Genomic DNA, 23,142 nt, shown 5'->3' with positions numbered 1-23,142 from the left:
ATCTGGCATAAGGGTGTAAAGAGTTCTGTTTGCACAGATGTGGTGGTGTTTCTTCACTTAGCAGTTACTCGAAAGAAGGAGGAAGAGAATGTCGTACTTCACTTCTGTACCCCTGGAAAGTTTTTTATGCCAGAGTTAGAAATATGTAGAACTGTCTTGTCCGTTTTGGTTGTTGGAGCAAAGTTCAGTGTATGCACAAGTCTTTGCAGGACAAGGGCATTTGAATAGCCTCTGGTGGTGAGTGTCAGTAACACAGACATCTCTTGGCGAGTTTTAGGGCTTATTTAAAACAACTTATTACAGAATTCTTGTATAAATAGAAATCAACTCAGTGATAGTAATTCCAGTGTAACTCATGGGTTTTTTTTCTTCTCTTTTGATATTTCTTGTCCATAATCTAAACAAACTAGAGCATAAGCTTGAAAAAGGTTTAATATTGAGAAACAAAAGAAGATTAATGTTGTTTCACAGGCCAGGTATGTAAATAAGAAAACAAACTGGGATGATTGGCATAAATGAGCTTTTCTTTATCCCTTCTAAATAGTACTTTGGACCAACTAATAGAGAACTATTTGTTAGAATTGTCAAGAGCAAATACAAATACAAATTGCCTGAAACAAATACAGCTGTGGATAGAAACCTCATTTTTACTTTGGAATTGTGGAGTTAAAATTATTCTTCAGAAAAAAAAAAAAAAGTGAACTTGTTAAAGCTTTTTGAAATATATTGCCTCCTTCTGTAAGGCAAGGCTTGGGTTGTTAGGTTTTATAACTTAGCTTCAAATCATTTCAAGATCTGCTGTTTTTCTTTGATTCTCCATTTGCCTTGCTTACTATTCACAGCCTAACTAGTTATTAAGACTTAGAGGAATTAGGCTGCTATGTTTCTTTGCTAGAAATAACGTGTTTATAAGCTTTTTTTATTTGCTGTCTCACATGATCTATTTTTATGACCTTCTTTTGCTGAGAGAACTTTAGAATTCTCATTCTAGAAGCAATTTTGGGACAGCTGATACTATCTGATAACTCTGCAGTGCCAGAATGGTCTGAATTCTCTTTCCTGTTTATAACTCCTCCAGAGATGATTTAATAGGTTGTAGCTTTGGAAAAATATGTGTAGCTCAGTCTATCCAGGTTACTTGCATGTGTGCTTTATTTTGCCAAACCATTTGGAAATGGGAATGTATTATCTTCCTACCCCTATTAAGCTGATTTAAAGTATAAGTTCTCTTTAAAATGTCTGATTGTCTGTGGGGCTAAGGATGTCAAAATGTCCGAGAAATACTTTTATCTCCTTGTTGAATACGTGGGATAGTTGTCCAGTCCACAATAAGCAATTTCAGCTTAAAAGTAGGACCAGAGTAAGACAGAATGAAAGAATACATTAGTAAGACAGAATGAATATTCCCATGAACTTTGTATATGGACATATAATAGATGATCTGCATCAATGTCTGTTTTCAGTTTTACCATACCTTTTATGCCATCTTTTCTGCTAATGATTTCAGACTTCTCCATTGACAAGGACCACTCATTTTCTGACCTCAAATTTTCTAACTCTTGTCATTAAAAAAAAAAACACTTTTATTGATTGGAGTATGACTGACAAATTTGAAGGTGAAGTTCAGTTTAGCGTTTAAGAGATTAAATTGTAACATGGGTAAAGAATTTGACTGTTAAAAGTAAAGTTGAGTTAGGTGATGAGCAAATACTTGCTTGTCATGTTCAGCTAGAGAGAGGAGGGCTCTGGAGGACGTAGCAAGGGGAGAATCCCTTTCTGCTAGTCTATGCTTGCAATTGTATAACCATTTATAGAGATAAACCAGTTGCATAGCTGTCTGTCCATAAGCGTTCGTATTGTGATCTTTGTTCTCAATGATGCTTCTGCATTTTTTGAAGTAATGCCTGATAATTTCTTGTGCAGGACTCGCACATCTCTTCTGCTCCCCTGGAATGAACTGAATCCTTCTCTCTGAGTACCTGGAGTTTGTCATGTCATAATTATGACTAAATATATATTTTTAAGTAAAGAATTAAGCTGCACAATCTAGTGGCCTTGGGTCTTGATCAGTATAAAACAGTTGCGTGTTTCCCATGTGCACTGTAGAAATTGTGTTGAATAATGGAATAAGGTTTTTGTTTTTTGTTGTTTGATTTTTGTTGTTTGATTTTTGTTTTTTGGCAAACCTTAGGTGCAGCCTACCACTCAGTACATTCTTCTGGTAAACTTCAGAGTGCAATGTGTTGGTCAAATGAAGAAGAGAGTCTGTACTGTTCTCAAAGGAAGGTGATGAAGAGCTATTGGAGAGGCCAAGGCAGATAGGAAAAGGAAAAAAAAAATACTATTTGTTGTTTTCCCTTCTGTATTTGTCAGCTACACTAACAGAAGAATAGAAGTTAATTTCACACTTAGGTAACATTTGGCTGAAATCCTTGTAGCTATTCTCGGAAGCTGGATTCATTAGTATCTATTAAGTAATGTGTTTATTGGTGTCTTGTGGCAGTTATCATTCAGTGTCAGGTTGAAAAATTCCCTGTGAGTTTTTCAGCTTAATGCAATGTGTGATACTTTTATCTTTTCCTTTGTTAGTACTGTTCTTTGATAGAGATGCTGCACGACCATTTCTTGTCTTAAATATTTTACTTCAGCTGTGGTCATCCATCATTTGAGAGCTGTTATGCAAGTTACTTATTTCAGACAAATACTAATATATACATATTTATTCAGCAGCCTTTTATTTATTTGTTTGTTTGTTTGTTTGTTTGTTTGTTTTCCCTCCCTGCTGACAAGCTCTGGTGGATATAGCAGACTGATCTTCCCTTCCAGACCTCTTTCCTGTTTTACTACTGCTGATAAAAAATAAATAAATCTGAGCCAATGTGGTTATTGGATAAAATGGTTCCCCCAAACAAGATAGCAGAAAGCCAAGGCTATCAATTTCTAAGCATTGAGAAGCCTGGAAAGATAAGCTGGGGTGACAGTTCAGCTTATTTATTTATTTATTGTATTTTCAGATATACCCTTTGCAAGAAGAATACTTGCAAAGAGTTAGTGTTAAATTCGCTGATGTGTTCAGAAGTAAAACTTGTTTATTTCACAACAATTTTCTGAGTAACATGTATTGTATACGTTATGTTAAAATATTAAATCAGTGATCCATAGAGAACCAGTTGTTAGTAATTTAACTGTTCAGTTAGTGATTGCAAGGCTTCAAAATCAGGACAGCAGCAAAGGACAAAGTTTTGCCTCCTGTGCTGCACAAAGTGTTGCATTAATCTGCTTCCATACAGTGCATTAATCTCACTTTCAAGAAATGTCAGACTCCCTAGAGCAAGCAAAGATTTGCTTTTTGACCTGTTCCCTTGTATGTCATTGCTATTCAAATCAAGTAGTACCTGGCCATGGCTTACATTGTTACCTTGTCTTAAGAATACGTTTTTCTATGTGGAGATCAGGGTGCCTGTGACGTAAAGGGTCCTCTGAGCTGTATATACTGCACTTTTTTTTACCATTTGTAATTGGTGCTAACATGCATTGATTTGGGGACTGGCAGCCTGGTTAACTGTCAAGTGAGTGAACTTCAGCTGGACTGGGATAGGTGAAGTTTTGTTTCAGGTTATAGTTAGAAGAAAACCACAACAACGACAGCAAAACAACCCTGTAAGTTCAAGTCACGCAATGAGGATGTATGCAGGGGACTTCATGAAATAATAACTTTTTTTCCTGCGAATGAGGAGGTACAAAAATATAAGAATACTTAAACTATACTTTTAGCCAAGCTGGAGTTAAAATACAAATACTTTCTGGAGCACTTTGTAAACTGCCAAAAGATAATCTCAGTTTGCTAAGCAAAAGCTCTCAGACTCTGTTGGTCTTTCCCACCTGCATGGAAGAAAAGCACAAGAGGTCTTTGTGCAGGCAAGAGCAGATTGGTTTAACTGTCACATGAGAGGAAGATAGCTGCTTCTGCTTTTAGAGAACAAGTACAGATTGTGAGGCCTTCACTGTTGTGTTACATTGTTCATGAATTCAAGTCCAAGGGCCTCTAAAAGACTTTTTTTGTATCAGTTGGGAAGTTAATCGTGCTTATATAGACAAATGAAATACAGTGCCATTCTTTCACTGCTGCAGTTTTCTCTCTTGTATGCAGTGTATTCATGCAAGTGTAATGGTCCATGGCTAATACAAAAAACAGGCTATATGTTTTTCACTAACACCTATATTTGTGTGTGTATCGTGCATATATATGTGTATACACTTTTTTCAGCTTTGCTGTTTTATGCAGACAAGATTAGTTCTTTGACTTTTTTTTTTCTTTTTAACTGAAGATAAAAATGTGAAATCAGCCCTGTGTAAGACTAGACCACAGTTGTTTTTCCCCTGCTCTACACTTTTAGGCGCATTTGGTCTCTTCCTGCTGCTGTAATGTCTCTTCTGTTAATGAAAAATCACTTGTTCTTATGTCTTCTTGGAAACAATAGTGTAATTTCAGGGCAGAAACAAAAATAATTTGTATATCACTTGCTTTAGTTTTGAACAGAAGGCATACCACTTGTCTTGGGGATGAGGAATGGATTTTATGGTGGATTGTTTTCCTATTTATAAACACTTCTAAGTCTTTAATCATTAGACACAGTTCTGTGTCCAAAATCGATTATTAATGGTAGATTTAGATGTTGCTTGAAAGAAAATGTATTTTGTTTACAGTTTCCATATGCTTATTACATTTCAGCGCTGTACAGGAAGAGTTATTTCCTGCCTCAGAATACTTTGTTTCCTTTGTCTCTACAATAAGAGAAGAAAAAACAAGAGGGCTCTCTTTCTGACCAATGAAACGTTCTCATTATTCAAATAGCTGAACCTCATAATACACTGCTCATGAACGTAGACATTGTAATTTTAACATCTTTTTATTCCAGGGGATGTTGTAGAGAATGTGTAGTAGCTCACGTGTCATATAGTACATAAACGCAGTTTCAGCTGCACAGCTGATTGTTTTAGATGTTGAAGACTTCAGGTGTGAAGCAGCAGTAAATATGCAGCTGCTTTACACTGCAGCTGAATTATCTAGCATTATCTTCCTCTTTGTGACTTTGTTTTGAAAAAAAACTTCATTCTGAGAGTTGACTTAGTAAAGCTTGCATAAAGACAAGCTAACATCAAGAGGGTGGGTCTGGATCATGTGCTCCTGCTTAAGAATGTGGTTTTCTGGTAATTTAGCAGATAGCTCAACAGAATCAGGAAATCTTCTAGACTGCTCATATTTGTTTTTCAGTGGCCGAGATAATTTTTTTTGCTTCTTTGTTGTTGCCAGCAGTCACAAACAACTACATGGCTGTAGGTCAAAAAAGTACAATACAGATGAATTACACTTTCAATTTACAGATATGAACTTGCTGTGAATTTTGCTGTAATTACAGCTGACGGGCAGCACGTTTGAGTCATTAGTCACCGAAAGCAACTCTCAGCGGCAGCAGCCTTACTTTCATGACTCCTGTGCCTGACTTAAACATACTGTATGTATTAGTTCGCAAGCCCTCTTTATTTTGAGGAGGCGTTTATGTATGGGAAGAGGTATATAAATTGCATGCGTGAGCACCCAGTAAAGATGTAAGTTTGTAAACTTTCATTTATTTGTGTTTTATAAATGTTTTAAAAATAGAAGTGGAAAGTTTTGAATTGTCAGTGCAAGAACCATCATAACGCTTCTGAAACTTTTGCAGAATAATCTGATATATAGGGTAATTTTTGTACTGATTTAATGTTTATGAAGACCTCCATTTTTAGTGGGTGTCCTGTGTTACAAGCATGACACGCATTTTAAAGAAATGCTCCTCAGAGCTGCTGTTCAGCAAACTGAAGGACACCACATTAGTTGCAGCAGTTGTTAAAAGGGTTGCTACAGTGAGTTGGAAGTGATGTTTTAGTAGGCGTGTTGAAAGGAAACAGAATACGATAGCACGTTTAAGAATGCTATGGTATTATACCTTCAGTAAAAATAGCTGTATGACTATAATTTTTTCTTTGCTGTAGTCGTGACATGGAGAATAAAGAAACCCTCAGGGGGCTGCAGAAGATGGATGACCGCCCAGAAGAGCGCATGATCAGGGAGAAACTCAAGGCAACATGTATGCCAGCCTGGAAGCATGAATGGTTGGAAAGAAGGAGCAGGAGAGGCCCTGTGGTAAGTGACAATGAAGGAAGGGCATCATCTGTAACTATGACAAATGAAAGTTCCTTACATTTTTCTTTCAGAAACCTCTTAAGAGAATTGCATAAGAAATTGTAGTTCTTAATAGTGATCTTCCTGTTCATTTTTTTAGCTGTTTGACAGGAAGCTGTTTGACAGGAAGCTGTGGCTAACTTTCTGAAATGTACATGTTTGTTAAAGCCTGTTTAAAAAAAATAAAATAAAACCAACATATAGCTGTATGCTTCTGATTTTGTAGTATGAACTGTAGCAGTACTGCCCTCTAACGTCAGCAGCTGTTGTAGATTTTTCTCCTGATGTGAAAAAGCCAGTGCAGAACTGCACAATAGTGTTTGGCTCTCCATTCCTTTTTAAAGATTTAGCTACTTTGTATTTCTATAGCTTGAAAATAGTAAATTGAAATTTTCCAGATTTTGTATTGTATATCTTTGTTACATGAAAACAAAAATCGTCCTGCAGCTGTTCTAGAAATAACAAGAACAATCAAACCTGAGTAAGTCCTTTATGTAAGTTTCTACTCTGCTAGACTTTGTTTACCAGAGTGTCTGTATTATTGTGAGTATAACTTTTCATGTTAGTAGCTCATAAATAATTTTAGAGTAATAGAATCACAGATATCCTGATTTAGAAGGGACCCACAGGGATCATAGAGTCCAACACTTGACTCCTGACAGGACTACTCAAAAGCTGAAACCCACGTTTGAGGGCGCTGTCCAAACACTCCTTGAACTCCAGCACCTTGGGGCTGTGGGCAGCCTGTCTCAGGGCCTGACCACCTGCTGGTGCAGAACCTTTTCCAAATCCCACCCCAATCCTTCCCTGGCACAGCTCCGTGCTGTTCACTCAGGTCCTCTTTCACGTAATTTTTGAATTTAAGAGATTGAAGGAAGATGAAACCTCGTACTTATTAAACACAGTGGCAATTCTAAAACTAATGCTGGGTAACTAATAGTAATTAGTTGGATATTAGTATAGTTGCATTAATGTGACTCCTACTGTGACTTGATGGGAATGCTTAATTAAAGACCATCTTAGTCATTACACAAGTCTACTGTATTGGTAACTTTATGTAATAAGAGTATTAAAAATAATTAACTTACCAAAAAAAACCCCAATACTTCAAAACCTCTAATAGAAAATATGTTTTTAATTTGATTTTTTTCATTGCATCGTGGTCACTGTATTGTTTGAAATAAATTCCCTATTTAACCTGCTTCCTTTGAGGTTTCTGGTTTTTTAGTATAACTTTCTAGCTCTAGATTCTGTTACTACTGCTTTAATAATTAGTTTTTTTTGAAGTTGTTGTTGCTGTGGGTAATAGTTATTAGTCCATATGCCCATGAACTTTCCTTCTGAGCATCCAGGAAGGAAAAAGCATTATGGTAATGTATAGGAAAAAAGAAGTTTGCATTTTTAATACTTCTCTTCTGTGCTGTTTACTTTTATGATCCAACAGCAGTATACTTAGAAACTGCAACAACAAAGGTTTCTAAGTATATTTCTAATTTGCAAGTTATACACATTCCAAATGACAACATTTTAAAGTAAATTGGCAGTGCTCAGATCAGAGGTATAAATGTATAGCCTTTACTGTCCCAGGCAGCATGAGACCACAAACTAATTATAGTCTATAGCTAGAAAATAAGTTTTGATACATTTGTATTACTTTAATATAATTAAATAATTCTAACACGGTTTAATTCCTACAAGGTGGTGAAACCAATCCCTGTGAAGGGAGATGGATCTGAAATGAACAAGCTATCTCTAGAACCTCAATCTGAAGGACAAAGCACTGTTTCTTCACCTACGCAGAAAGGAAGGCGTAGTCCTTCTCCTAGCAGTTCTTCATCATCATCCTCTCGGACTGTTAAATCTGAATCACCAGGTGTTAGAAGAAAAAGGGTATCTCCAGTACCAGTAAGTTGCTAGCTGTGATGTAATGAGTGAATTGAGTATGTTCTGCAATCTTTTGCATAAAAAGAGGCAATTAGTACCTCATCTTCAATGATTAGGACAGCATGCTGATGTATGGGGTTATGACAGGGAATCACTTGTGAGAGGGATATGCAGAGCATTACATGTAGTGTTTCTTTTGTGTGTGAAGTTTTGTTCACTGGTCTTTGGTGTGTGTTCCTTCTTTTTAATTCTGTCATCATCTCAGGAATTTTTCTGTAGGAAATAAATAAGGAAGTACACATATACATGTTCTCTTAGCTTGATTTGAACTGGGAGGTGCCATGAGACACCTCATTTCCAGACACGAATGTTCCTTCGAGGGTAGAATTGTTGATTAGAGTAAGAATTCTGTAGAAAAGAGTTACCAGTATGCTACTTGTTTTAAACTGATGTTTAAATAGAAGTTGGGGCAGTTTTAGGTATGTTCATTCTTACAGAATAAAATCTGTACTGTTATGTTCAAGAAAATATGGAATTGAATGTTTTAAGAATTAAAACTCACTTTATTGGAGAAGCTTGAGAGTATAAAATTTTTAGGAGTAATATTTAACAGATATTGCTAGCGTGTTTGTCCACAGGCAAACTTCCTGTCTTGTGCAATTAGAGGAGGAATAATAGCTTCCGCTGTCCCATTGCTCTAAACAAAGTTTCTCAAATATCTAAAATGTGTACTGCTAAAGCCTAGAGATGAAGATCACAACCTTTCACATGAAAAAACTTGATGGCATTTTTTGCTTACATAATGGACATTAGGTCAATTATGCATTGTATTGCATATGCATCTGCATTGTAACATAATTCAAATTGGTTCTATATCAAAGTAGAACTTTATAAATTAGATAGAATCATGAAAGTGTTTCATAATGTTAGAAACATGAAGAATTTAAATGAAAATACTTCTAAGTAAAAAATTTTGACCATTGATTTTTGTTTTTCTTTATCAAAATTAATCTTTTGAGCCAATAGCTGCACTAATGGTGTAAAGGACAGGGAGCTCTATTCCTTTTCTTTGAAATTTCTTAGTCAACTCTTCATTGACTATTTGTTTTGTACACTGTAGTCATAGGATTTCATCATCTATTAAATATGTTAGCATTATAAACTTACCTAGTGATTTTTTGTATTGAGTCACAAACGTAAGATCTGGTTGAATTATACCTGCCAATTTAGTAGTAGTAAGGTAAGGCTGTCAGTGAAGACATATATGTTGAAGCATCTTAAGATTCCTGTTCTGACATAATGCCAGACAAAACTTATGTTATAAAATTTTAATTTTTCCTTCTAGTTCTGATTTTGAAGATTACTCTTTTAAATTCCTGTAGTCCAATCAGGTTATAGTTTCTCGAGTCTAGAGGGACTCCTCATTCTGAAGAAATAGCTAAACTTTCTATTGTCATGAATGTGATTACTTGTGTAGTTTCAGAGTGGACGAATAACACCACCTCGAAGAGCCCCATCTCCAGATGGCTTCTCTCCATACAGCCCTGAGGAAACAAATCGTCGTGTTAATAAAGTTATGCGAGCCAGGCTGTACCTGCTGCAGCAGATAGGACCCAACTCTTTCTTAATTGGAGGAGATAGCCCTGATAATAAATACAGAGTGTTTATTGGACCTCAGGTAAAGAACATCTTTGCTGTCTGTAGCTTTTACTAATTTATAGTTTTATTGGAAAATGGAAAACTCTACAAAAGCAAGATAGATTAGTCACCAATCCATGCTAATCATAAAATAATGTCTGAATGTTGTAATCTGTGCTTATATAGCATAGTGATCAGCTTTTGTTTTTGTCAGATCTGTGTCACGTTCTATTTTTGTTCCAGTCTCCTTAAGAATAGGACTAGTTAAAAAGTCTTCACTAATTTAAGAGTAAGAAATATATAGGGCCGGTGGCTTCTTAAATGTCGCATTCAGCATTTTTGGCTAAAATGTTGCCGCTTCCTTTTGAGGGAACAAGAAATTAAGAGCTTTTTAAAAGTCTTTTTAAAATTAAAAGTCAGTGAATTCTTAGCATGTGCTTTTGTTTGCAGACATGTAGCTGTGGCCGTGGAACGTTTTGTATTCATCTGCTCTTCGTTATGCTGCGAGTCTTCCAGCTTGAGCCCTCAGATCCAATGCTGTGGAGAAAGACACTGAAAAACTTTGAGGTAATGAATGTCATGAAGATCTAATGGCAGATCTAAAATATTGTTCCATGTAGAAGTCTAGGGCACTATCTTAAAAATAATGAAAACCATTCTAATCAACAGGACTGTGTTTTTAATTGTTCTTAATTTGGTCTTAAGTGTGGGTATTAAAAAGAACACCAAATAAAGGTGTCATTAAAAAGATAGATAACTGTAGTATGCTGAATTATTCAAATCTCAGATTTTTCTAGTCTTATATCTTTGATTAGTTGGGAGGTAAACAGAACAGGGATATTCGCGGATGTGTGTATCCTTAAAGATTTTGGTTACTTTTAATAAGTAAATGGCTTTTTGCTGTAAACAGGGTATCTTGTGAACTATATAATAATAAGGCATATTAACTTCCTGCTACTTCTGCTGTTAATGCATAATTATGAAAGCCAGTAGATCTTTTTTAGCTGTAATTAACCTTCCATAATGTTGCCTTTAAATACAAGCTATTCATAGCATAAATACGATTTGCTATCTTTTTCTGATGTTAGGTTGAGAGTTTGTTCCAGAAATATCACAGTAGGCGTAGCTCAAGGATCAAAGCTCCATCTCGTAACACCATCCAGAAGTTTGTCTCACGCATGTCAAATTCTCATACATTATCATCTAGTACTTCTACATCTAGTTCAGAAAACAGGTTAGTATTTATCTAAACAAAAGTTCTATTAAAAGTTTAATTCTGTAGTTCTTTTTCTAATTTTGGAGGTTTAGAATCACCTTCATTTTTTTTGTTGTTGTTCAGAGCTGCTTGCATTTCAGGCCATGTTAAATCCTTACATTTGTGAACTTAAGCATATATTAGTCATGGTGATACCAGATGGGAATATTTTCTTTATACCTTTCTGTTTGAAAGTTGTTGAGTTGAGAAAAGCTATTTTTTACTCTTTTTGTTTGGGAATCAAATTTTAGTGATGTGTTTATATGTGAGACTGTGTATATTCATACACTTTCATTTGTTCACATACAGCAGTTTGCAAATGTTGAAAAACGAAGAAATGTTTGCAAAAATGAATAAATCTTTTCCTAACAAATAGATACTACTTAGGACATATACTTGTGCATGAGAATACACTGAAAATTTTCTGGGTAAACACACTGTGTGCATGTAAACATACTAAAATATGTATGTAAACATATGCTTACAGATTTAAATAAATTTTGTTAAAACTCCTCAAGAAAAATGAATGATTAAATTATATTGAAGGGAGTTATTAAACTAGTATGATTTTTATATTTAATGCTATGTTAAAATGTCTATATTTCGGTTTTAAGTGATAGGGGTTTTTTTGTTCTTTTTTTCAGCCTATGCTATTAGGTTGGTCTTGCTTGTCCTTTTCTTGATTTTGCAGAAATCTTGTCTCTTAAACAAGTAATTCGTGATTAGAATTAGGGTCTGAGTGAACTGGATGTCCTCTAGAGGCGCCAAACTATAGATGTCAGTCAGAACAGAGGCTTTCTTATGTGTAAAGTGAAACCTAATATAAGGACTACATTGATATGTTAGTGATAGCACTTGTATGGTTAAATGAATAGATTCAGACAGGTTTATAATTCTGATGTATAGGCTGTGACATTAGCTTCCCAGTATCTGTTTTTCTAAATTGAGTCATTACAAATAAATATTGTAAACAAATCAATTAAATACAGAAAGTACTCTGGCACCATTTATCTTTTCAGTTCCTTTAATTCTGTACCTTTTCTGGCAAGATATATTACTTCTTTCATCAGGATGGCTTTATTGGATTGTGTACTTCACTAATTCTCATTATTGGCAAGATAAAACATCTTTCCAGATTTCATCTGATTATCAGTATAACTTATAGCCATCAGGTAGTTCCTAGCACTACTGGTGCAATGGGACAGTTGTCATTTTGTCTGAGTCTGTGCTATAGAAGTACTGCAGAACACTGAGCATCAGATTCATTCCAGTTCTAATGTTTGTTTTTTGTATGTTTTGCAGAAATCTCTGGTTACATTAGCTTAAAAGTGGGGATAGATAAAATGGAATTAACATGTGGATAGGAGATTTTTTTATTTTATTAATCTACATGAGATACGTTGCTATGTTGGTACTTATGCAAACAGACTACATCAGTTTCTGTCAGTGTCAGAAGACTCAAATGGCTTTATTGTCTTCTGCATATGTTCATCAAATAGTCTTTAGCCCAGTGCAGAAATCTGTAAATACAATCTTACAGCTCGGTCCTCTGAAAGGAGTTATGATGGGAGAAAAATGTACATAACTTTCAGAATCTAGAACTTTCTTAATTTTTCAAAACTGAATAATAATTGAAAAAGCAAAATTTATTTTTTTTAAAGAAGCCTTAGAAGACATAAAAATGTAAGTGCTAGACCTTTTTGTCTCTCAGTATGTGACCTAGTTTGAAAAGATGTCATACATTTTGTGACTTTTCAACTAACTGTTGTCTTTGCACATTCAAAAATCTTGTTGCTTACTGAGACAGAGGTTTAGAAAAATTGTTCCAAATAGCATCTATTCGTTTAGAAGTGACTTCAAATTAATATTTCTAACTGCTAAAACCTGTTCTGCATTCTGATATGCTATTTTAAAATCACAAATGTATTTTTTTAATAGTATGAAAGATGAAGAAGAGCAGATGTGCCCCATTTGTTTGTTAGGCATGCTGGATGAAGAGAGCCTGACTGTGTGTGAAGATGGCTGCAGGAACAAATTACACCACCACTGCATGTCAATATGTATGTTGTCATCTTTGTCTCACTAAATTCTGGTGACGCTAAATATGCAAAAATATACCATTCAGATACCACTGATAGGCATATTGTTGCCAGTTATTCATGAATCAAGCTTCTTAGAACCGTTTTTTTACCTGAATGAAAAGACTGTCCTAACAGAATAAGATTAGGAGCAGTGTTTTACTCCTCTGTGACTTGCCATTAGAATGCATGGAAGTTGTCCACTCTAACCTAGTTAGAGTACTTGTACTCTAATCTAATTAGGAGTACTTGTATGAGGTACATTAAATGAAGTTTATAGATAGTTTGCTTCAGCAAATAAAGTTCAGTCTCCTGTATTTTTGTACATAAAAATGATATTGCTTCTGTTAGAGGCATAAAAAGACACGTATTTCAGTATTAATGATAGTGCCAAAGAGAAGCATTTCTGTCTGCAGAAATGTTGAAATGCACATTTGTCAGAATTCTTCTTGTGGTTTAGTTTAGAAGTTTCAGTTAGGAACTGGAAATTTTTACAGTAAAACTTAGATATGATAATGCTGCCATGTGGTTCTGTATGCTGGAAACTGGAAGACATGTTATCCTGTTGCTTTTATCCAGGGGCAGAAGAATGCAGAAGAAACAGAGAGCCACTTATATGTCCTCTTTGTAGATCTAAATGGAGATCTCATGATTTCTACAGGTAGGCTGTCCAGTCTGTTTCTGGATCTCTAGATACATTCTTAAATGTGCTGAAGTATTTACCGTGGTCAGCATTTCATTTGTTAATCTTTGTTCTTTGCTGTTAATCTGTAGTCATGAATTGCCAAGCCCTGTGGATTCTTCTGTTCTACATGTGGTTCAACAACAAACTCAACAGCAATCTACAGTCGGATCACAGAGGAGAACCCAAGATAGCAATTTTAACCTTACTCATTATGGGGTCCAGCAGATTCCTTCTGCCTATAAAGATTTAGCTGAGCCGTGGATTCAGGTAATTTTACAATGAAAAAGAAGCTTCAAATGTAAAAACTGATTCTGAATCATTTTGCAAAATTTGCTCTTAGTGAATATTGTATTTGCACATCATAAATGCAGAATTACTTGCATTTTCTTCAGAAGAAGCTATGTTCATTGTGCACTTAATGGCCAGCAAAGAAGTATGCTTCCAAAACATTTATTCCTTCTACGTTATTCACTGGAGGGGCTTTCTTCTGAAAAAGCTTGGAATAAGAGGTATCATGTTTGGATTTGGAAGCAGCTGATCTTGAGTAGCCTGTGTAGGTATTTTATTAATTCTAGGTTAACCACCAAACTGGGCTATTTTGTGATTAAATTACTTGCCTGAATTAAAAAAAAAAAAAAAGACTGAAGAGGACTGATTGCCTGTATATCTTAAGCTTCTTGACGTAGTCTAGCGAAACATTATTTGACCACCCTTCTATCTTATAAAAATCATTGAAAAATTTGGGTTGAAAGGGACCTTAATGACCATGATATCATTCCAACACCCCTGCTGTGGACAGAGTTGCTCCCATCATATTGGGCTGCCTAAGGGCCCCTTCCAACCCAGCCTTTAATACCTTCAGGGATGGAGGCATCCACAGCTTATCTGGGCACTTTGTTCCAGTGCCTCACTAGCCTTTGTGAAGAATTTCTTTCTATATCTTTCTAAATTGACAACGGTTTACGGGCAGGTTCGGCCCAGTTCCGTGATGATTGGTGCGGGGGACCCACGGACCCACACCCCAGGAAAGGGGAAGGGGGAAAGGGAAAAGGGAAAAGGGAGACGGGCCTAGGAACAAAACAGCATCAACGATCTGAGGAGGAAAGCTAATTTACTAAATAAGATATCGGAAAGCAAAATATCACAATATAATACAATATAATTGGAATTAAAGCTAATAAATCAAATAAAATGAGCAAGAGAGAGTGTCTGATAAACTGAAGGCCTTACACTAACGCTGAAGGCAGACGGCAGCGAGCACCCACTGCTGAGTCCATCCCAAAGGAAAGAGAGTGTCCCGTGACCGCAGACAGTTTTTATCTTTCCATCTGAGCGTAAACACTTAAGAACGCAAAGCATCGCAAAGTCCTCTGGGTAATGCAGTCCTTCTTCTCTTCTGAGACAGGTATACCTGGAACTATCGATGATCCACGGAGCTGGAGCATTAACTCTTTAACTCTAAATGCACTACATGATGTTATGATGTGGAATACCAGTACCAAAAATCATAAAACCATGACAACTCTAAATTTACTTTTTCTTTTTTTGGTTAGTTATTACCCCTTGTCCTGTTCTTACACTTCCTGATAAAGACTCCTTCTGCCTCTTTCCTGTAGGCCACCCTTAGGTTACTGATCTCCCTGTAGTTTTCTCCAGGCTGAACAACCCCAGCTCTCTCAGCCTGCCTTCATGGAAGAGGTTCTCTAGCCCTTTGATCATCCTTCTGGCCCTCCTTGGACCCCTTCCAACAAGTCCATGTTCTTCATGTGCTGGGGATCCTGGAGTTGAATGTAGTATTCAGTGTGGAGTCTTGTGAGAGCAAAGTAAAGAGGGACAGTCACCTCCATCAACCTGCTGGTCATGATTCATTTGATACAGCCCAGGATATGTTTGGCTTTCTGGGCTATAAACCCAGACATTGCTGACACATGCTGAGTTTTTATCCACTGACACCCCCAAGTCCTCCTCAGGGCTTCTTTCTATTTGCTTGTTACCCAGCGTAGATTCATGTTTGTGATTGCCCTCATCTAGGTGCAGGATCTTGCACTTGCTGTTATTGAACTGCATGTTTGCAAACTGAGATATATCCATGATAGTATTGTGATGTATGTCTGTCTAATCTTGGCACAATCCTAGAGTATCCATAACAATACTAAAAATTATTCTCAATCTTGTCAGCTTTACAGTTAATTATTATTGGGGGGAAAAATGCTTAATTTGCATAAGAAAAACAGCTTTACCAGTATTTTTTTCTTTTTTTTTTTTTTTTTGTTTCAAACTTCATTTTGGGCCTCCTATTGAAGGTTCTTGTAACAGAATTCATATTCTTAATTTTGGCGTTATTGTGCAAGTGTCACATAAATACAGAGTTGGCACTTATTGTTACCTAATTTGGGTTGCAAGAGACAAATAGCCTAAATACTCTTTAGGCTGGAGTTGGATTCAACTGAGTAGGGAAAGAACTGCTGAAAAGAAGAACAGGGTTAATTCTTGCCTATATTTCTGCTGTATCTTTTGTCAAAAATAGCTGGACCCTGGTTTTCAGGTTTGTTTACATCACTGTGTACAACCAGACTGCATTACTGAGTAATTGAAGTAGACTGAATGGGTTCATAGGTTCATTAGGTTGGAAAGGACCTACAAGATCATCTAGTCCAACCATCCTCCTATCACTATCCCTACCCAACTACTAAATCAAATCCCTTAGCACCTCATCTAAACGCTTCTTGAACAGCGCTAGGGATGGTGCCTCAACCACCTCCCTAGGCAGGCCATTCCAGTGCCTGACCACTCTCTCAGAGAAAAAATGTTTCCTCAGGTCTAATCTAAATCTTCCCCGGTGCAACTTGTGGCCATTCCCTCTCGTCCTGTCATTATTTATCAGGGAGAAGAGGCCCACCCCCTCCTCACCACAACCCTCCTTCAGGAAGTGGTAGAGTGCAATAAGGTCTCCTCTGAGCCTCCTCTTCTCCAGACTAAACAATCCCAGCTCCCTCAGCCGCTCCTCATAAGACTTGTGCTCCAGACCCCTCACCAGTTTTGTTGCCCTTCTCTGAACACGCTCCAGGGCCTCAATGTCCTTCTTGTAGTGAGGGGCCCAAAACTGAACACAGTACTCGAGGTGCGGCCGTACCAGAGCTGAGTACAGGGGGATGATCACCTCCCTGCTCCTGCTTGCTACACTATTTCTAATACAGGCCAGGATGCCGTTGGCCTTCTTGGCCACCTGGGCACACTGCCGGCTCATGTTAAGCCGAGCATCAACCAGCACCCCCAGGTCCTTTTCCTCTCTACATTCTTTGAGCCATTCTGCCCCAAGCCTATAGCATTGCATGGGGTTATTATGGCCAAAGTGCAGGACCTGGCACTTGGCCTTATTGAACCTCATCCCATTGAGCTCAACCCAGCTATTCAGCCTATCCAGATCCCTCCGAAGGGCCTCCCAACTCTCTGCCCTCCTCCTCAGGCAGATTGACACATCCTCCCAACTTGGTGTCATCTGCAAACATACTGAGGGTACACTCAATCCCCTCATCTAGGTCATCAGTAAAGATATTAAACAAGATGGGCCCCAATACCTACCCTTGGGGGACACCACTCGTAACAGGACGCCAGCTGGACTTAACTCCATTAACCACTACCCTCTGGGCACGGCCCTCCAGCCAGTTCTCCACCCAGAGAAGAGTGAACCTGTCCACACCACGGGCTGCCAGTTTCCCCAGGAGAATACTGTGGGAGACCGTGTCGAAGGCCTTTCTGAAGTCCAGGTAGACTACATCAACAGCCTTTCCCTCATCTACCTGTCTGGTCACCCAGTCATAGAAGGAGATGAGGTTGGACAAGCACGACCTGCCCTTTGTGAACCCGTGCTGGCTGGGTCTGATCCCCTGGTTGCCATGCACGTGTCGTGTGATCTCCCTCAAGATCATCTGCTCCATAACTTTCCCTGATACCGAGGTAAGGCTGACAGGCCTGTAGTTCCCCGGGTCTTCCTTACGGCCTTTCTTGTAGATGGGAGTCACATCGGCAAGCCTCCAATCTTGTGGGACCTCTCCAGATAACCAGGAATTCTGATAGATGGCAGAAAGTGGCTTGGCAGTCATCTCTGCCAGCTCCCTCAGCACCCTTGGGTGGATCCCATCTGGTCCCATGGACTTGTGGCAGTTCAGAATGAAGCTAGCTGTACCGTCATCCACCCCCACTTGTTCTGGCAGAATTTTTGGAGAACTGAATACTTGTTATTTATGACAGTTAATTTATATCATAGATTTTTTTTAAGATGGTATGACCTCTGGCATATAACTTCTGGCTGACAGATGTCTTCAGGTGATTTTTCACCAGTTGTGATGTTATTTGACATGACTCATGTACGGTTACTTTCTATTTGGCAGGTATTTGGAATGGAGTTAGTTGGCTGCTTGTTTTCTCGAAACTGGAATATACGAGAGATGGCACTTAGACGTCTTTCCCATGATGTTAGTGGTGCTCTATTACTGGCTAATGGTGAAAGCACTGGAAATTCTGGAAATAGCAGTGGAAACAACACAAGTGCTGGAGCTCTGGGAATAGCAAGTGGTTCATCTCAGGCCAGCGTCTCAGGAGATGTTGTGGTGGAATCTTGCTGCAGTGTGCTATCCATGGTCTGTGCTGACCCTGTCTACAAAGTGTATGTTGCTGCTTTAGTAAGTAGTTGTTTACTCATTGTATTCTAGTTACTTCATTTTTGAAGGGATAGGAGAAGGAGATGTATGAAGTCAGCAATCCTAGTTTCTGTTAAGCATTACTAAAGAGTAATACTCACGTCTGTTAACTATCATCTGAAAGCAGAACAGATAGTCCTCAGCAAGAGTGAATTAGCATGTCTCCACTGGCCAAATACAGGGAAATGATTATTAGTAGCCATAATTTTATGACTGCGTCCTTTCCACTCAAAAAAATATATTACTGACTTCAACAGTGGATACCTATTTAGCTGTTGATCCTTATAACACTTCAATAATATTTTTAATGCAATTAATGTAAAATTATTCACATTAATTAAAAAATTTTATGGTTAATCTAATCTCACATTTACTGATTTTTCTCCTGTCTCATAGAAAACCTTAAGAGCCATGCTGGTCTATACTCCTTGTCATAGTTTGGCAGAAAGGACTAAACTACAGCGACTTCTGAAGCCAGTTGTAGAGACAATATTAGTTAAATGTGCAGATGCCAACAGGTATGGTGTCTCATTAACTTCAGATTTATTTTGGATTGTTACTGAAATGTCTTAAATCTTCATCTGTTGCCGTTCTGTGTGGGTGAAGTAAAATATGTGGATGTTTTGTTAGTTTAGTTGCTACAACCAACTTCAGTCTTGATGGATATAGGTTTTGAGCACATCTGATTATATTTGTCCAACATTTAGAGATCTTAAATGATGCTTTGTTTTCGTAAAAATTCCCCTAACATTAAGGAAGGTACATCGGGTGAAGTCCTGAACCAGGCTTTGTCTTCCTGTCTCGAACTACACTATCTGCTCTGCCAGACCATCCATTTTTTCAGCTGTAGATGAATTAGTTGGAGAACATAATCACCATGATCATTACATCTTTCGTATTAACTCATCATAAGCAGCATTTCTTCTAAAACCCACTAGAGATGGTCACTTTCCCCACCAGCATTCTAGTCTAGGAAGCAAACATGTAAAATGTAAGAAGATAAATTAAACTGTTCCATTTGTTGCTAGATTTCTGAATTTTGCCTGTGCTTACAACAGGGGAAGGTCCTAATGTGCAGCTGAGTGATTTCTTCTGTAAGAGATTATTGCCTAAAGTTTCTAAGAACTTGGGAAATGGGAATGTACTGAGAAACAGGAACGCTGCTTCCTGTTTGTTTTATTTACTTGTTAGTGATATATATGAAGTTTCTGGGAATGTTTCTGTAAAAATATCACAACTGTTGGTAGCTTACAGGCACCGAGTTATATGTAGGTCACTCCAAAACTAATGCCTCCTATTTATTTCCATGGAAACTACAACAGATACAAAGAGCATAATAGCACTATTTCACAGAGCAAATTCTTAGCAACAAAACACAATTTTTCAGTGTAGTTACTACCATAAACTGTGCATTTTTGCCAGTGATGAACAAATGCCTGCAGGGTCTCTTTGTAAAAATCTGCACCAGCAGAGGTGACCCACTGTTTCCACCACTGACACACACCACCCACCACCCCACTATGCTTTCATCCACTGATCTCCATCAACGTTCAGTAAACATCAGTGCATGTTAGTGTGTTGTTTTTTTCCGCGTGGAAGTATTCAGTGACACCTTTCCTTCATATGCATTTCCATGTCAGACACCATTTAGTCAGAGTGTCCCTCTGCTGCCATCTGTCACACAGCAACAAAATGTAACAGGATATTGGTGGGAAGGTTCAACCTCTACTGCCATACCACCTCTGACATAATGGGACAACATAATGAAATAGGAGGCATTACTTTTGGAACAGCCCTTGTACAAATGGATTGGAATAATGTGAAGTTGATATCATTAGCTGAGAATTTTATTTGGATTATTGAAATGTTAAAAAGTTTTTTCTTAAAACCATGAGCTAAAGGAGTTAATTCTGGTTTGAATTTCTTGTAGTCGAACAAGTCAACTTTCAGTCTCAACGCTATTGGAGATGTGTAAAGGCCAAGCTGGAGAGTTGGCAGTTGGGAGAGAGATACTTAAATCTGGTAACAGTAGTTCTTTATATATAAATGGATTATCATTACAAGCAAATACACTGATTCTTTTTAAATTAAGTACAGAATTTATCAAAAAACAGCATGGCAAATAGAGTAGTGTTGTTCTTCAGAGGTTGGGGTTATTTTGGGCACAGATATAATTACATGTAAAACTGTTCTGATTCTTATGGAATTTAAACTATATCTAATCCTTATATTTATCAACTTTTTTTTATAGGCTCCATTGGTATTGGTGGTGTTGATTATGTCTTAAATTGTATTCTTGCAACTGAAATTGAATCTAGCAACTGGCAAGCGCTACTGGGGAGACTTTGTCTTATAGACAGACTTCTGTTGGAATTTCCTGGTGAATTTTATCCTCACATCGTCTGTGGAGATGTTTTACAGGCTGATACCATAGTAGGCAGGTACTTGCTTACACTGTTTAATTAATACTCTCTGTAGCTGATTTTGTTGGTGGTGATCTCCTAAAGAAAAATTATGGGATGATCCTTTCCTGTAAATAAATACTTATGTGCAAAGTGCACCTACCTTAGAGTAACTTGTTGCCATTTTCAGTTTCTGACCTGTCAAACAATTCTGAAGCAGCAATGCAAGCAGTAAGTCTTTTTGCTACTGCAGAACTGACAGCTAAATGATCTTGAAATGGCTTTCTAAGCGCAGGCTAATCAGAGCATATCACTTCATAAAACATTTTTTTAATGTATTTGTTTTTAATTACAGGTATAAGAAACTTCTGTCCCTCTTAAATTTTGCCTTGCTGTCAATTGACAATTCCCACTCAATGGTTGGTAAACTATCACGGAGAGTATTTTTGAGTTCAGCAAGAATGGTGGCAAGAGTGCCTCATGTTTTTGTAAAGCTGTTAGAAATGTTGAGTGTAACAAGCTCAACTCATTACACAAGGATGCGGCGACGTCTGATGGCAATAGCAGATGAAATGGAAGTTGCAGAAGCCATCCAGCTAGGCATGGAAGAAATACAGTCTGGAGAGTGTCGACATGAAGACTTTCTGCAGCTACCTGTACCAGATAACTCTCCAGAAGCTACAGAAAATAACACTCCTAACAACACTGTCCAGCTATCAGGGAAAAGTGGGAAAAGTTTAAGTGACAAAAAACTGAGTGCCAGTCCAGAGGACATTTCTGAGACACTGGCTGGCCTTGCTGTGGGACTTCCTGTTTCATCAGTAACCACTGAGCAACCAAAGCCAGCTGTTCAAACAAAAGGAAAACCCTACAGTCAGTGTTTGAACTCTTCTCCCTCATCCAGTCATTCCCAGTCACTATTCCCGACACTTCTCTCTCCTTCAAACCCATCTGTACCAGCTGGCACTGTAACAGATGTCTCTAAACTCAGACCTCAGGGATTCATTCCCTGCAAAATCCCCTCACCTTCTCCTCAAACACAGCGGAAGCTTTCCCTCCAGTTTCAGAGAAGCTCTGAAAATAAAGAAACAGACAAGCTTTCTCCAGTTTTTACCCAAGCCAGGCCATTGCCATCTAGTCACATCCACAGGCCAAAGCCATCACGACCCACTCCAAACGACATGAGCAAGCAGGGAGAAACTTCAAAGAACAGTATGACACTTGACCTGAATGATGCTTCACAGTGTGATGGCAACAGTAGTGCAGTTATACCAAGTGAAGAGACGGTGTTCACGCCAGTAGATGAGAAATGTAGGTTGGATGTAAACACAGAGCTCAACTCCAGTATTGAAGACCTACTTGAGGCTTCCATGCCAGCAAGCGATGGCACAGTTACATTCAAGTCTGAAGTTGCAGTTCTTTCTCCTGAGAGGGCAGAAAATGATGATACTTACAAAGATGATGTAAATCATAACCAGAAATGCAAGGAAAAGATGGAAGCTGAAGAAGAGGAAGCTTTAGCTATTGCTATGGCAATGTCAGCATCTCAAGATGCCTTGCCAATAATTCCCCAACTGCAGGTTGAAAATGGTGAAGATATCATAATTATTCAGCAGGATGTAAGTATACACATGGGAATTCAGGATAAATTTATAAATTGAAGTTCTGTAATCTAAGATGTTTCTGGTGTGTTTTCAGAGTTGCATAAACACAGATTGACTCAGTGTCCTTTCTTAAAAGTTGAAATACAAACAGTCTGCGAGATGAGAGTGCCCCAGAGTCCATGGTTATTAACTAGTTTGGAGGAGGTATTTGGAAAGAAGATACATTCCTCTCTTTAAAGCAGTGAAGAAGAAACTGTGAAGTGAGGGAAGCAGAAAAAGGGTTTTTTTTGAATGAAGTTTTTAGGGATAAAACTGCACTTGGCTTTAGTGTTGATTTATTTTAAAAGTCATCACACAATACCAAATTAGCTTCTGAAAGAATAAGGCAGAGTAGGAAGAGATCTTCCTATCAGCACATCTTGAGAGGGAAGCCACAAAAAATCTGAAAAAAAGTTCATTGTTTGAATGTGTACAAAAGCACACAAAATAAGAATAGTGATGTTGTATGAAAACTCACAAAATGTTCAAGTAGATTGACTTGAGGGAGTGAGGTGCTGTGAGGCTACATGCCTAGGAAAGGCAGCAGAATTCGCAGTGTTGCTGGAATGAAAGAAGTAGTTATTTTTTGTGATTGCTTGCATGACATAACAGGTAAAGCAGGAGTAAATTAAGT

The 23,142-nt window shown here is 37.7% G+C and overlaps 1 protein-coding gene across 1 annotated transcript in view; it reads left to right on the top strand.

The window, feature by feature from the left end:
* Positions 1-23,142, top strand: part of MAP3K1 (mitogen-activated protein kinase kinase kinase 1) — a 61,850-nt gene that overhangs the window by 31,295 nt on the left and 7,413 nt on the right. Inside the window, 13 exon segments of the mRNA XM_065739872.1 lie at positions 6,034-6,184; positions 7,922-8,128; positions 9,585-9,785; positions 10,196-10,312; positions 10,834-10,979; positions 12,939-13,060; positions 13,658-13,739; positions 13,853-14,030; positions 18,155-18,445; positions 18,860-18,981; positions 20,394-20,485; positions 20,715-20,904; positions 21,221-22,484. Coding sequence (XP_065595944.1) covers positions 6,034-6,184; positions 7,922-8,128; positions 9,585-9,785; positions 10,196-10,312; positions 10,834-10,979; positions 12,939-13,060; positions 13,658-13,739; positions 13,853-14,030; positions 18,155-18,445; positions 18,860-18,981; positions 20,394-20,485; positions 20,715-20,904; positions 21,221-22,484 — 3,163 coding nt within the window.

The sequence above is a fragment of the Cyrtonyx montezumae genome, unplaced genomic scaffold (assembly GCF_038088225.1).
Source record: "Cyrtonyx montezumae isolate F1298 unplaced genomic scaffold, pur_monq_1.0 scaffold_25, whole genome shotgun sequence".
NCBI lineage: Eukaryota > Metazoa > Chordata > Aves > Galliformes > Odontophoridae > Cyrtonyx > Cyrtonyx montezumae.
The sequence above is the reverse complement of the archived record's forward strand: the minus strand, read 5'-3'. Positions and strand labels throughout refer to the sequence as shown.